This window comes from Mobula birostris, chromosome 12 (assembly GCF_030028105.1).
Source record: "Mobula birostris isolate sMobBir1 chromosome 12, sMobBir1.hap1, whole genome shotgun sequence".
Lineage (NCBI taxonomy): Eukaryota > Metazoa > Chordata > Chondrichthyes > Myliobatiformes > Myliobatidae > Mobula > Mobula birostris.
The window spans coordinates 51,245,405-51,260,969 of NC_092381.1; the positions used below are offsets into that span (position 1 = coordinate 51,245,405).

General features: G+C 41.1%; 1 protein-coding gene across 5 annotated transcripts in view; it reads right to left on the minus strand.

Moving 5' to 3' along the window:
* patj (PATJ crumbs cell polarity complex component) overlaps nucleotides 1-15,565 on the minus strand; it is a 317,427-nt gene that overhangs the window by 166,986 nt on the left and 134,876 nt on the right. For 4 of the 5 annotated variants that reach the window (XM_072273781.1, XM_072273782.1, XM_072273784.1 and 1 more), the window contains 2 exons: nucleotides 14,266-14,322; nucleotides 13,991-14,141 (listed from right to left, as the gene is read on the minus strand). In XM_072273781.1, coding sequence (XP_072129882.1) covers nucleotides 13,991-14,141; nucleotides 14,266-14,322 — 208 coding nt within the window. The remainder of the gene's footprint in view (nucleotides 1-13,990; nucleotides 14,142-14,265; nucleotides 14,323-15,565) is intronic. The other variant, XM_072273783.1, reaches the window with a different exon arrangement.

A 15,565-nucleotide genomic window follows, 5' to 3' on the forward strand; every position in this document is an offset into this window, starting at 1 on the left:
TTTGAATGAAGGGACTTAGGATTGAAATGTTAACTCCTTCTCTTTACGTAGATGCTGCCTGACTTGCTGAGTGCTTCCAGGATTTCCTTATTTTCCTATATTTCACAGGAAGAACTTTGTACTAGTCTTTAAATTGGACATCTGTTTCTCTGTACTAGCTTTACATTTTCATCAAGTAACATAAGAAAACACAACATTTTACTGGAATGAGATAACTGCAGAAGTAACATTAGCAGAAAAGAAACAACACACATCAAAGTTGCTGGTGAACGCAGCAGGCCAGGCAGCATCTGTAGGAAGAGGTGCAGTGGACGTTTCAGGCCGAGACCCTGACGAAGGGTCTCGGCCTGAAACGTCGACTGCACCTCTTCCTACAGATGCTGCCTGGCCTGCTGCGTTCACCAGCAACTTTGATGTGTGTTGCTTGAATTTCCAGCATCTGCAGAATTCCTGTTGTTAGCAGAAAAGAAGCCCAGACTCTGGAGTAAGTCTGTCCTTGCCCCCACCCCCCACCTCACCCCCACTAATTCTTTTAATCAATCCTGTCCTTTCAACAGTATTTTCTGGGTAGAATGAAAACACTCTAAGGATGAGACTGAGGCTGAAAGGCTAGAAGTACTGAATTTCATTATTAAATTATATGGTCAAATTTACACTTCCTGTTCTTTTTGTTTATTATTCATACTTATATTGTTATGAGATAAGAGACTGTTTCTAACCAGTCTTAGGAGCCCACAAAACATTGAAAGGAAGAAACAACATTTTTGTTGAATACAATATTGTTTAAATTAGGTTGTTCTTTCAGCATGAAAACTGCAAATCGAAGCAAGATATAAAAACTGAAAACAGGTTTTTTCCAGGTCCATTCCACAGAGTAAATGATATGTGAAACAGTTTCATTATTAAGCCTACTCTACTGATTAACTAAGTTAAACAGATCTGCACACTTGCACACTGTCGTTCATGAGAATGAAATGCTGCACAGCTTGCTGTGCCAGAATGCTGAAACAGAAGAAAGACACTGCAAGTGAATGCATAATTCTAACCAATTCTGTGGATCATTCATGAGCCACACTGGATAACTCACTTGGGTGCTCAGAATTTATTCCCAGAAACGAGAGCGCTAATGGAATCTGCGGTAATCTGTGTCAATATTGTATTGAGTATTCAGCAAGATGATACTAACAGCACTGTTGTGTGTGGAGCCTCGAGCAATCCCCTGCCTTTTCTGTTGCTGCTGTGTGTTACTGTGCCAGAGCTATCTGAGAGGGCTTGGGCAAGACGTACAACTGTTGAGCACTGAGTGTTGGGCAGCACCCTACCAGCATAGTAACTTCACTCCTATTACAGGTTGACCTTCACTAATCCAGCCCCTTTGAGACCTGAGGAGTGCTGGATTAGTGAAGATGCCGAATTACCGAAGGATCACATTAAGCATTATCAGTGCCGGATTATCGAAGGAACCGGATTACAAGTAGTCGGATTAGTGAAGGTTGACCTGTACTTCCAAATGATTGCCGACTGAAGGATGGAAGTTACTCTCTCCCCTCTTTCTGCACAGCTCTCCTTTGCCCTGAGTTTCCATCCAACACCACTCTTCGCAGATAGCTAGTTCTCACCAATCATTTGTTGTGAGAGAAGCAGAGGGCTCACTCAGATTCCAGCACAGTACTGTGAAGTGATGGGGGAAGGGGATAGGGTGCACGTTGACTGGTTCTTCAGGCATTATTGCACAGCTCGAGCACACTAATGTTTCAGAGACACATAGACAGGGAAATAAACAAGTTGGGGATTAGGCAATAGAGGGATGCAAACCATGTACTGTATAAGGTAGATGAGATTGCTTAGATTAGCATTATTGACATAGACATGGTGACATGGAGGGCCAATTCCTATAATGTACTATTCAATGCTCAATACTTCTTTGTCAAAGCTCAGTGGAGATTATATCCATGAGTATTCAGACTTGAGAATTAAAAGCACTAGAATAGAACATAGAACATAGAATAGTACAGCACAGTACAGGCCCTTCGGCCCACAATGTTGTGCCGACCCTCAAACCCTGCCTCCCATATAAGCCTCCACCTTAGATTTCTCCATATACCTGTCTAGTAGTCTCTTAAACTTCACTAGTATCTCTGATCATAATGCATACTTTCTAAACCAGGCATCCCGGTAAATCTCCTCTGTACCCTTTCCAATGCTTCCACATCCTTCCGATAGTGAGGTGACCAGAACTGGACACAGTACTCAAGTGTGGCCTAACCAGAGTTTTATAGAGCTGCATCATTACATCGCGACTCTTAAACTCTATCCCTTGACTTATGAAAGCTAACACCCCATAAGCTTCCTTAACTACCCTATCCACCTGTGAGGCAACTTTCAGGGATCTGTGGACATGTACCCCGAGATCCCTCTGCTCCTCCACACTACCAAGTATCCTGCCATTTACTTTGTACTCTGCCTTGGAGTTTGTCCTTCCAAAGTGTACCACCTCACACTTCTCTGGGTTGAACTCCATCTGCCACTTCTCAGCCCACTTCTGCATCCTATCAATGTCTCTCTGCAATCTTTGACAATCCGCTACACTATCTACAACACCACCAACCTTTGTGTCGTCTGAAAACTTGCCAACCCACCCTTCTACCCCCACATCCAGGTCATTAATAAAAATCACGAAAAGTAGAAGTCCCAGAACTGATCCTTGTGGGACACCACTAATCACAATCCTCCAATCTGAATGTACTCCCTCCACCACCACCCTCTGCCTTCTGCAGGCAAGCCAATTCTGAATCCACCTGGCCAAACTTCCCTGGATCCCATGCCTTCTAACTTTCTGAATAAGTCTACGGTGTGGAACCTTGTCAAATGCCTTACTAAAATCCATATAGATCACATCCACTGCACTACCCTCATCTATATGCCTGGTCACCTCCTCAAAGAACTCTATCAGGCTTGTTAGATACGATCTGCCCTTCACAAAGCCATGCTGACTGTCCCTGATCAGACCATGATTCTCTAAATGCCTATAGATCCTATCTCTAAGAATCTTTTCCAACAGCTTTCCCACCACAGACGTAAGGCTCACTGGTCTATAATTACCCGGACTATCCCTACTACCTTTTTTGAACAAGGGAACAACATTCGCCTCCCTCCAATTCTCCAGTACCATTCCCGTGGACAATGAGGACATAAAGATCCTAGCCAGAGGCTCAGCAATCTCTTCTCTCGCCTCGTGGAGCAGCCTGGGGAATATTCCGTCAGGCCCCGGGGACTTATCCATCCTAATGTATTTTAACAACTCCAACACCTCCTCTCCCTTAATATCAACATGCTCCAGAACATCAACCTCACTCATATTGTCCTCACCATCATCAAGTTCCCTCTCATTGGTGAATACCGAAGAGAAGTATTCATTGAGGACCTCGCTCACTTCCACAGCCTCCAGGCACATCTTCCCACCTTTATCTCTAATCGGTCCTATCTTCACTCCTGTCATCCTTTTTTTCTTCACATAATTGAAGAATACCTTGGGGTTTTCCTTTACCCTACTCACCAAGGCCTTCTCATGCCCCCTTCTTGCTCTTCTCATCCCCTTCTTAAGCTCCTTTCTTGCTTCCCTATATTCCTCAATAGACCCAGCTGATCCTTGCTTCCTAAACCTCATGTCTGCTGCCTTCTTCAACCTGACTAGATTTTCCACCTCACTTGTCACCCATGGTTCCTTCACCCTACCATTATTTATCTTCCTCACCAGGACAAATTTATCCCTTACATCCCGCAAGAGATCTCTAAACATCGACTATATGTCCATAGTACATTTCCCTGCAAAAACATCATCCCAATTCACACCCGCAAGTTCTAGCCTTATAGCCTCATAATTTGCCTTTCCCCAATTAAAAATTTTCCTGTCCTCTTTGATTCTATCCTTTTCCATGATAATTATAAAGGCCAGGGAGTGGTGGTCACTGTCCCCCAGATGCTCACCCACTGAGAGATCTGTGACCTGACCCGGTTCATTACTTAGTACTAGATCTAGTATGGCATTCCCCCTGGTCGGCCTGTCCACTTTCTGTGACAGGAATCCATCCTGGACACACTTAACAAATTCTGCCTCATCTAAACCCTTGGAACTAATCAGGTGCCAATCAATATAGGGAAGTTAAAGTCACCCATGATAACAACTCTGTTATTTTTGCACCTTTCCAAAATCTGCCTCCCAATCTGCTCCTCTGTATCTCTGCTGCTACCAGGGGGCCTATAGAATACCCCCAGTAGAGTAACTGCTCCCTTCCTGTTCCTGACTTCCACCCATATTGATTCAAAAGAGGATCCTGCTACATTACCCACCCTTTCTGTAGCTGTAATAGTATTCCTGACCAGTAATGCCACCCCTCCTCCCCTTTTTCCACCCTCTCTATCCTTTTTAAAGCACTGAAATCCAGGAATATTGAGAATCCATTCCTGCCCTGGTGCCAGCCAAGTCTCTGTAATGGCCACTACATCATAATTCCATGTATGTATCCAAGCTCTCAGTTCATCACCTTTGTTCCTGATGCTTCTTGCATTGAGGTACACACATTTCAGCCCTTCTACCTTACTGTCTTTACTCCGTTTATTCTGCTTCTCTTTCCTCAAAGCCTCTCTGTATGTTAGATCTGGCTTTACTCCATGCACTTCTTTCACTGTTCTATCGCTCTGGGTCCCATCCCCCTCGCAAATTAGTTTAAACCCTCCCGAACCATGCTAGCAAACCTACCCGCAAGGATATTGCTCCCCCTCGAGTTCAGATGCAACCCATCCAATCTGTAGAGGTCCCACCTTCCCCAGAAGAGATCCCAATGATCTAAAAATCTAAAACCCTGCTCCCTGCACCAACTCCTCAGCCACGCATTCAACTGCCATCTCCTCCAACTCTTACCATCTCTGTCACGTAGCACTGGCAGCAATCCTGAGAACATCACCTTTGAGGTCCTGTTTTTCAGCCTTCTGCCTAATTCCCGAAACTCACACTTCAGGACCTCTTCCCTCTTCCTGCCTATGTCGTTGGTCCCAACATGTATCATGACTTCTGGTTGCTTTCCCTCTCGTACCAGGATGTCGTGCACCCGGTCAGAGACATCCCGGACCCTGGCACCCAGGATGCAACAAACCATGCGGGTGTCCTTCTCACGTCCACAAAATCTCCTGTCTGCTCCCCTGACTATAGAGTCTCCAATGATGACAGCTCTCCTCTTCTCCGTCCCACCCTTCTGCACCACAGTGTCAGACTCAGTGCTGGAGGCCCTGCCACCGTGGCTCACACCTGGTCGGTCGTCCCCGCCAACAGTATCCAGGATGGTAAACTTATTATTCAGGGGAATGGCTACAGGGGTGCTCTGCACTACCTGTCTGCTCACCTTTGCTTTCCCCCCTCTGACTGTCACCCAACGACCTGCTTCTGACAGCCTAGGTGTGACTACATCCCTGTAGCTCTCACCTATGACTGCCTCATTCTCCCTTATGAGTTGAAGGTCATCCAGCTGCTGCTCCAGATTCCTTACACGGTCTTCCAGGTTGCACAGCCGTATGCACTTCTGGCAGATATGACTCTGCGGGAGAGGGGCATTCCCCCAAGACTGCCACATCTCACATGAGAGGCACATCACCGTCGCAGGAGACATTGTAAAAACTAACTGCGAGCTAGCTTGTCCTCCGCCTCTTCTCGTCAAAGCCTCTCGAGTCAAAGCCTCAAAGCTCCACTCCTTCACTGGCCCACTCACGCTCTGGCCACTTTCCACTGGCTGCTTCGCTTGAGCTATCGCTCTATTTATCTGTTTGAGCTTTTCAAAATGTTTGGTCACCTGACCTCGACTGCCCAATCAGCTGAGGGTTCTGTGGACAGTGCTAAATGTGTACAGATTTTCAGTCCTGTTGAAAGACAAGAATGCCAAAGTTCTGCCATTTCCTCACCATTTCCTCACTTCTTCATTCAGTGCATCTCCCCCAGTGTTACACTCACTGTATCCGCCAACCAACTGAAAACTCTGTATCTAAGCCTTAGAAACAAGGGTTTGCCCACTGCACCAAACTCTCGCTGTTCCATCAGGCAGCTTGAATAGACATCCAACCAATTGTTCGTTGTTGTCTCTGGAGTGAATTTCACTTTCATTAACCGCACAATATGGTTTCCCAACATTTATAAATAGGCTAAATACCGACATCATAAAAAATTCAATACTATTTTATTAGGATGACCCTACAAAATACAACCATATATTTCTTTCTGACAGCACTTCGTCCTCTTCCCAGTTGATAACTTAAGTATATGTCAATGTGAAAAAAAACTTTTTCAATGATTCAGTTTGTCAGAATACTTCCCACTTGAGGTTCAGAGGGCAGGCGTTCAATGAAGAATTGAATAATCAACAGATTTTATTAATAACACAGTGTTTCATGCTCAAATGCACTAACATCCTGACAGCATTCAAGTATTAGGTTGTTTAACTTGACACACAATATATAGAAGCATGTATTTATACAGCAGCACATCTATCCTAAGGTTCTTCACCATCACATAATTATGAAAGTTTGGTTTAGATACTTGGGGAAAACAATTAATAACTTGAAGAGGGTCTTACAAGGTAGAGGAACTAAGAGGCTTAAGATAGAATCTCATAGCTAACGGCCTTGTTGGTTAAACAGAAAGCTACAACATGGAGTATTTGTATTTGAGGAAAAGCAAGGCGGCACAAATGGAAAAAATGCTGATTCTAATCAGCGTTTTTGCTGGTGGGGGAGGGGGAATCATTGCTTTGCCGCTGCTTACGTGGGAGGGGGGAACTGGGGGAGGCTTTGGGGTTCTAATGATTCTAATGATTCATTCATTCTTTGGAATACTCCTCTGTTTTTGTGGATGGTTGCAAAGAAAAAGAATTTCAGGATGAATATTGTATACATTTCTCTGACATTAAATGTACCTTTGAACTTTTGAAACCTTTGAACTGTAGGATGGATGAGATAGGAATGGATAAGACTGTGAAAAGAATTGGGAAAAAAAGAATCTTTAAATTGAGGGAAGTATCTGAGACAAGTTGATCACCATACACGGGGTTGGATGAGGGGTAGAATGAGTGATCAGGGCTTATTGTAAGATCACAAGTAACAGAGTTCGGGTCACCTCAAGCTCTTAAAGGATTGAATGAGGGAATAGTCAAGCCTGGTGGTAACAAAGACTAGGACGGATATAGGCTTTAGCCATGCATGATCTGAATTAGGAGTTTAATTTGTTCCTCTCACACAGGAGTTTTAGACTGTTATTATTACAGGCAGATTTAGTTCTCCAAGGAGGGGCCAACAATAGTCTGGAGAAGTGGAAGTGAAAAATATGTAGTCTAAGTGGTTGTATGGATCAGCTCATCACAGATTTGAAAGCAAAGTTAGGAACTGTCTGGTTCAATTTCTGATGGTTGCTTAGGACAGAGATTGAGTTGGTGGTAAGAGAATGAAAATCAAATAAAAATTGTAGACGCTTTAAATATGAAATAGAAACAGAAATTTCTGGAAAAATATCAGTGAGTCAGGCAGCGTCTGTGAAAACCACTGAAGTCAGAACTAGTGAAGTTCTAATGAACAGTCACAGACTCAACATGTTTACTCGGGAAAATCCTACCTATTGGTATTTCAACCATACTTACATTCATACAGTTGACAGTATTTCAGATTATGATGATAGATTAGCTTTATTTGTACATTGAATCATATAGTGAAATGCATTGTTTGTGTCAAATCAAATCAGTAAGAATTGTGCTAGACAGCCTGCAGGTGTCGCCGGGTTTCTGGTGCCAACAAAGCTTGCTCAAAACTCACTAACCCTAATGGTACATATTTGGAATGTGGGAAGAAACTAGAGCAACTGGAGCCCCTGGAGCAAGCTCACGTAGTCATGGGGTAAATTTACAAATTGCTTACAGGCAGCACCGGGAATTGAACCCTGATTAGCTATCGCAGGCGCTGTAGAGTGATGGGCTAACCTCTATGCTATCATGTTGCCCTACTAGCTACCATGCGACCCTGTAATTTGAATCTACTTGTAACACCTGTGTAGCGCTGGTCTTATCTCTGTGACTTGTCGCCGCACTCTTTCTGAGAAAAATCAAATTACATAGTACTACACTAGGTCCTCGTAGGCCATCAGAAGGATAGAAAACACACACTTCTAAATGCAAGTTTTGTTTATAAAAAAAAATGAGATATACAAAATACTTACATGAGGAGTAAAACAATTCAAAATTCCAACATTCTGATTAGGTTCCAAATCTCAGATATCAAACAAAAACCAAATTCCTTTTAAATTAGAATCAGAGATTTATTAGAATAACCTTTGTTACTCCAATTTCTCTAATTAGATCTAGAGTTATTCCCTATTTAAAGATTTACAGACTAACCTTCCCTTTTTATTTACCCCTAGTTAGTTAGAAAACTTATTGAATTCCTATTCTTAAATATGATGGTTAATTTCCATTTCAATTCCAGTCAGTATGTCTACAAATTCAAATACAAAAATTATATTTATATATGTTTATGTTTATATATATACAAATACAGCTTAACTCCTTTTATGACAAATTCTCCAACATCACAATTTTTAAACAAAGTAAATCTCGTTTAGTAACTTATCAAAATCTTTGCAAAAATAATCCGTTCTTGAAGAAAATCAAATTCAGATCCTTTGAATGAAAATAAAGCTAAACATCAACATATATTAAATTCCGAGCTTTAAACATTAAACATTTCATTCCCACGCTTGTTCTTCGATCTTGGGTGGCTCACCATCTTGTTTCTTGTTTCATTGGATGAAATAGTTAATCATTCACAGAAAGTCAGTTCACAAACTTGTACCAAAAAAAAATCTTGACCAATTCCCCTGGTATGATTTAACAGAACTAATTCCAGGTTACCCGGTAGAGATCTTGGACACTCATCTCTGCCGATATTATCTCGTTACAGCTGCTGCTTGTTATAGCTGTTGCTTCAATAGATCTTTTATCACCATCATCTCTCCTCCACAGGTCTCACCCTGAGGTTTTCAATTAAGTAGGGTACAGATACTCACCACTAATTCCACTTTTAACAGTTTTATATCTTTAGTTTCTAATAGTTTGCTGTGTATCTCTCGCTTTGCCACGCAGTGTCAGCCAGCTTTTTCCCCAAGTTCTTTTCAACCCCGGCTAGGTTGCCTGGGCGAGGATGTATGATGTTGAAAGACCCGAAACACCCAACAACCCCAGGTTACACCACTGATGATGTGTCCCAGCGCAACTGCAGGATGTATCTCAGAATCAAATAAACCTCGTTTTTATCCCAAGTGGAGCTTTCTAACATTACATCTTGGGGTTTAATTAACCTGGATTACCCTTCCCCCTTTGAATTTATGCAAGTCCCTTTGCATACAGCTACAGGTTGCACTGTAATGGGCTTGGGGTGTTCAACATATGTGAAATCTGGAAGAGACTCTACAATGGCTGAACTCAGAACTTGGAAAAAGGACTGAACTATTGTCACTATAGGATTTCTTAGCTCAGGATATGTTTGAGTTCTAGGTTTTTCCTCTGTACATGGAAGACTTTCAGAGTTCAGACTCCTCTTAGTGAGAATTTTCATTTGTCATATCTTTTCTAGTCAACACTTCATCACGTGTCTCTTTTTCTTGTTGAATCTCATTTGGGATTGACAAAATTTCCAGACTACTGCCATCAGGTGGGATACACTAATTATGCATTTCCTCAGTTGTTGTTTCTTCGACTGGGTTTTCTTCAGGACTGACAGATAAGTTACTTTCTACAGTAGATTCCTCTATATCAGGTAAGTTACTTGCATTTCTTTGGGATTCCAGCACTGACATGGTTGTAATTGGCTGATTTGGGCTTGGGGTTGGAGCCCACAATTCTTCTGTGTAAATATTCACAAGTTTCTCGACTCTTAGAAGGCTCAACTACAATGTCAAGTCTTGGTCTGAGGTCATAAACTTCATCCTTGTCCTCTTCAGAGTCAATTGGATTTTCTTCCTCTTCAACCGACTGTTCATTCTTAGTTCTCCTGTGAGTTGAGTACTTGTGAACAAGGACAGGAGAACGTTGTTCATTGTCTTCAGAAGGAAGAAATCCACAAGGAAGCAATAGATCCCTGTGTTATGTTCGTATGGGTCCAGACTGGTTCTCAGGACGCACCTTGTAGGCAGGCAGTTCACCAGCTTGGCTCACCACTACAAAGACTATTTCTTCCCATTTATCAGTAAGTTTATTTTTACCTCCTAGGCACAGATTCCTTACTAGCACTCAGTCTCCTTCTTTCAACTCTGAAGCTGTCACATGTTTGTCATATCTGGTCTTGTTTTGGTCTGCCATTTTCTGTGAGTTCCCCATAACTATCTTGAAGTTTTCCTCAAGATGAGATTTCAAATTCTGTACATACTGAGAGTGTGATCTACCATATTTGTTTTTCAAGGGTAGTCTGAAAGCTAAGTCAACTAGAAGTCTGAGTTGTCATGCAAACATCAATTCATATGGACTAAAGCCAATCTTAGTTCCTAGTACAATTATAAGCATGGACCAGGGGTTTCACAGATTCTCGCCAGCCAGTTTTATATTTCATCTCCAGGGTTCCCAACATACTTAAGAGGGTCCTGTTAAACCTCTTGACAGGGCTTCCTCTGGAATGATATGGTGTATTTCTGACTTAATGAATTCCAGTTCTCACTTTTTGACTTTTTAAATTCACACAATTCTTTAATCAAGTGGGATTCGAAGTCAGGCTTTTTCTTGCTGTGTAGGCACTCAGGATAACCATAATCCAAGATGAAATGCTCCAGTAGGCACTTTGCAACCCTCTTGGCTTTTTGGTTAGGTGTAGTAATAGCCAAAGCATATTTAGTGAAATGATAAGATATTACTACCACATCTTTTGTGTTACTTTGATCGGGTTCTAATGTAAGAAGGTCCATGCAGACCAGTTGCAGGGGTTGAGTGTTCACAATATTCACTAACAGAGCAGCTTTCTCAGGCAAGGTCTTTCTTCTTACACATCGACTGCATGTTTTAATCTTGTGTTCCACATCAGCAGCCATCATGTGCCAACAGAATTGGCTTCTGACTGAATCCAGGGTACGATCAATAACCATGTGACCAAAGTCATTGTGAAGACTCTTAAGTACCTCAGATTGAAACTTTTCAGGTAAAACAACTTTCCTGGCATGTTGTTTTATCTCCTGTTAATCTCTTCCTGTAGTAGGGAATTCCATCTTTTAGCTCTAGAGGATCCCATTCTCTGAGAGGGTAGGGTAGTCTGGGGATTGCGTTCCGCACCGAAGGGGATGGGTTTTTTCCAGTTTCCATCTGCTTGATGACTTCCCTTATGCATGGATCAGTTAACTGGGAGTCTGTAATCTTAGCATCAGAGATGAGAAATAACTGGTAATCCCCCACACTGATCTTCTTGTGTGTAACTGTCAGGTATAGCACTTGAGTGCATCGTTAAGGATCGAACATATGCAATGGCGACATCTGCGGCAGGTTCTGTTTGCTGGACAAGAAAACTCTCACAGACAGCTTGCACAACACCAACAGCACTAATGTCACCTGCATCACCTGAGTTCACCAGACGACTTTCAGTAAACTTCAAGATGCATTCCCACACTTCCTGGGACTTTGTTTCACCGAGCAACATCTTGAAGCTTTTGGGATACGCTTTGCCAACATCAATCCCTGTTTGTCCCGCAACAGGAACTGCTTCTAGTTTAAAATGAGGCTTAAGAGTATCCTGACATGACTCCCACTCACTCTGTCTCTTCTCAAGCTGTCTTCACTTTTCTGCTACTAATACCAGATTTGGTTCATAAGAGCAACAGCTGGCTACGTGCCCATCTTTGCCACCTTTAAAACAGTACCAAGGTTTTGGTTTTACACTTGGTTGTTTGTTAGTGGTTGTGGACTCTTGTTTATCTTTTACATCAGTCTTTCCTTTTGGTGGTGTATCACCTGCTGTCTTAGAGCTCACTTTTACCTTCTGCTGTTTTGTAGTTTGTAGAGTAGCTAGTTGTCTTTGAAGTTCAGCGATCCATTTAGTCAGCTGAGAAGTAACTGGAATTAGCTGTGCTAAATCATTTTCTTTACAGGTACCTGTGGTCTGAGAGTGTATAACGGCACGTTGTTTGACTATCCCTAAATGCTGCCTCATGTATGCAGCTCTGGAAGCATGCTTGTCTTCCTCGCAGTGTAGAAAGTGTCAATAATTCAGTAAATGATGGCAGGTTTTGTTTTTTCTGTTCCAGTTGCAGCTCTAATATTGAGGAGTAGTCCGAACATCCTCTACAAATCTGTTAGTATGGTACCAGAAATGTCTGCTCTGAATTGAAGAGTCGTGATCTTGTCACGCACATCTTCAGAAGTTTCAACAGTGACTGTTTCCCTACTCTCGATATCTCTGATCTGGGTTAATACCTCTCTCAGTAATTCATCATAAGCTTTCCCACTTTGCTAAGGTTTTCAACTCACCTATGTAAACTTGAGTGGTGTCTTTTCCAACTTTCTGAGTGTAAACACTGGCTAAAGTAGCTACACGGTAGGAAACATTTTGGTCACCACTTGCCCTTTGAGCGTACGGTGGCAAGGGCTAGAGATCTTGCACGGCAGAACCAAAATTTTACTCTACAATGAGGGACTTAGGAAATTCTGCACTGGGGTCAGTTAGAGGAATAACTCTGGCAACTGAACATATTCTTTCAGAAAGTCCAATATTTCCTCATCTTTTTCTGTTTGTGTTATGCATTGACTGAAATAGCATTTAGGATTTTGACACCTTTTTCCTCTATGACTTCAATTTTTTTCACTGTAGATCTTAACTGAACAACTGCGGTTGAACAATAAGATTCTTTTAGTGTTTTGTATTCTAATCAGTGTGCTATGGTTATCTAATACACTGCATCCTGGTTGGCTGGGCAAGTTCTATCTAACACTTGCTTAGCGCTGGTCTTATCTTGTGTGACTGGTCACCGCAGGCTTTATGAGAAAAATCAAATTATGTAGTACTACAATAGGTGCTAGTAGGCCATCAGAAGCCCTAGGTATTGGAAGTCAATAGAAAACACACACTTATAAACTCAAGTTTTGTTTATAAAAAAAAAACAAGATATACAAAATGTTTACATGAGTCAGAACAAGTCAAAATTCTAACATTCTGATTAGGTTCCAAATCTCAATATCAAAGAAAAATCAAATTCCTTTCTAATTAGAATCAGTAAATTTCATTAGAATAACCTTTGTTACTCCAATTTCCGAACTAATTAGATCTAGTGTTATTCTTATTGAATTCCTATTCTTAAGTATTATGGTTAACTTCAGTTTCAGTTCCAGTCAGTATATCTACAAATTCAAATTCAAAGATTACATATATACACAGCTTAACTCCTTTCATGACAATTCTCCAACATCACAACTTTTAAACAAAGTAAATCGCGTTCAATAACTTATCAAAGTCTTTGCAAAAATCATCAGTTCTTGCATAAAATCGAGTTCAGGTTTTTCAAATGAATACAAACTTATACATAGTTGTAGCTTCAATAGATCTTTTATCACTATCATCTCTCCTCCATGGGTCTCACCCCGAGGTTTCCAAGTAGGATAGAGATACTCACTACTAATTCCATTCCTAACAGTTTTAGATCTTTAGTTTCTAATAGTTTGCTGCGTTTCTCTCGCTTTCCTACACTGCATGAGCCATGCCTTGTTCTCTCATAGCTTTTCGTTTCAAGTTATTTTTTTTAATTCAGTAAACCTCGTTTTTATCTCTCCACAAGTGGAGCTTTCTAACATTACATCTCTGGGTTTAATTATCATGGGTTACATACTCAAAGGCAAGTTTGAAGACTTATTAATGTGGGATTTATCTGCAATGCCCACACCTCATAATGACATCAAAAACTGAGGCTGATTTCACTATATCTTATTGAACTTACGGTCACTCTCATTTTCTTTCTTTGGAATCTTGCCATTATCTGGAAATTCCACTGACTTCTCCAATTCTGATAATTTCACACTTGCAGGTTCTCTGTAAGGTGGAGGCAATCGCATGGGTGGTGGTGGACCAGCTCTATTTGGGGCCAAAGCCTGAAAGGGGACCAAGAGATATCATAATTTAAAAAGGGCAAATTACTTTATAACTGTATTGCACCTGCAGAGCAATTGTTGCCACCTTAGTTATAACTAAAATTATCTTTAAGAAGTTACTTACTGTTTTTATTTCTTTTTCTTGTTTTTGCTCAGTTTTGCTTTGATATACAGAATATGGCTGTTGAACAGAATTATGATACAAGTTCATTTTTATAATGGCAGCTAGCATTTTACCACATGAAAAATACTTCCTACTGCAAAACTGTAGCAATTTACAACAGAGGTAGCGTGTTTTGTTTCTTTCCAATCATCCTCTTCTAATGACGTGTCAAAGATTAGAAAAGATTCAATGAAAAAACACACAGAATATTAAATATAGTCTATTACAAGTACAGGGGGTTTCTAAGCAAGGGTACAAAAAAGCTTGTTTTAAATTTATTTAGGAATACAAACCCAATGAGCCCGCACTGCCAAATATACCTATACAACCAATTATTTTACAAATATCAGACATAAGCATCTGCAAGGGAATGTGGCAAAACAGTAAAGGCATGTTGAAATAAAAATTCAAATTTCTGGAGAGAAAAATGGAATTAACGTTTTAGGTTAATGACTCTCTCCGAAGTGGAATAGAAAGAAAGGAAGTGTGTTCTGAATTGCAGAGTTGGAGAGGGGTGAAAGCAAAAAAAAATGCCTGTGATACCAGCAAATCTTATCACAGTGCCTAATCCTGAGTAGCATTTAATTTTAGTGCCTCTCCTGAGTCTGTGGTACAACTGAAATTTGCATTTGTGCCCTGCAACTGAGCCTTTTTCTGTTATGCTTGAATGTACCTGAGTACCCAACGGTGATAATGAAACTCCATGACTATAATTAATGAAACTTGGCTTTAACTGGAGGGTTTTGTTCAGATAAGAAGATAATGGAAACTAATTTTTTAAACTTTCATTTGCATTGCTTAGTTTGCATATTCCTCATAAAAGAGGTAAGAATCTTAAACAAGTACAGGATACAGAAAGCAAAATAGAAGAACATCTTGACATCCTTTAAGAGTTGCCAAGATGTCACAAGCCTCCATTATGGCCTGTGCTCATATTAAGACATCGTATTATTATTAGAAGACTGTTTTTCACATGGATGAAGCAGAATGAAAATAAAGAGCTTAACGTCCAGTTGAGGCCCTACTGAAAGATCAGCCTCACCCCTTTCTTCATCTTGAAAATTCTATTTCTTTGTTTTTACTCCTCTGGTTCCAATTGATATGACTTCTGTTTTCCAAGAGAGATGATTAATTCCTTATGTCCCTTGCTTCTCTGCCTTCCTTCTCCTCCTTTACTTTCCTCATTAAACCTCCCAGATACTGCTTTCCTCTACTTGCCAGCTTGTTACTGGGTAATCATGAAATACGGAAGTTTTGTTTT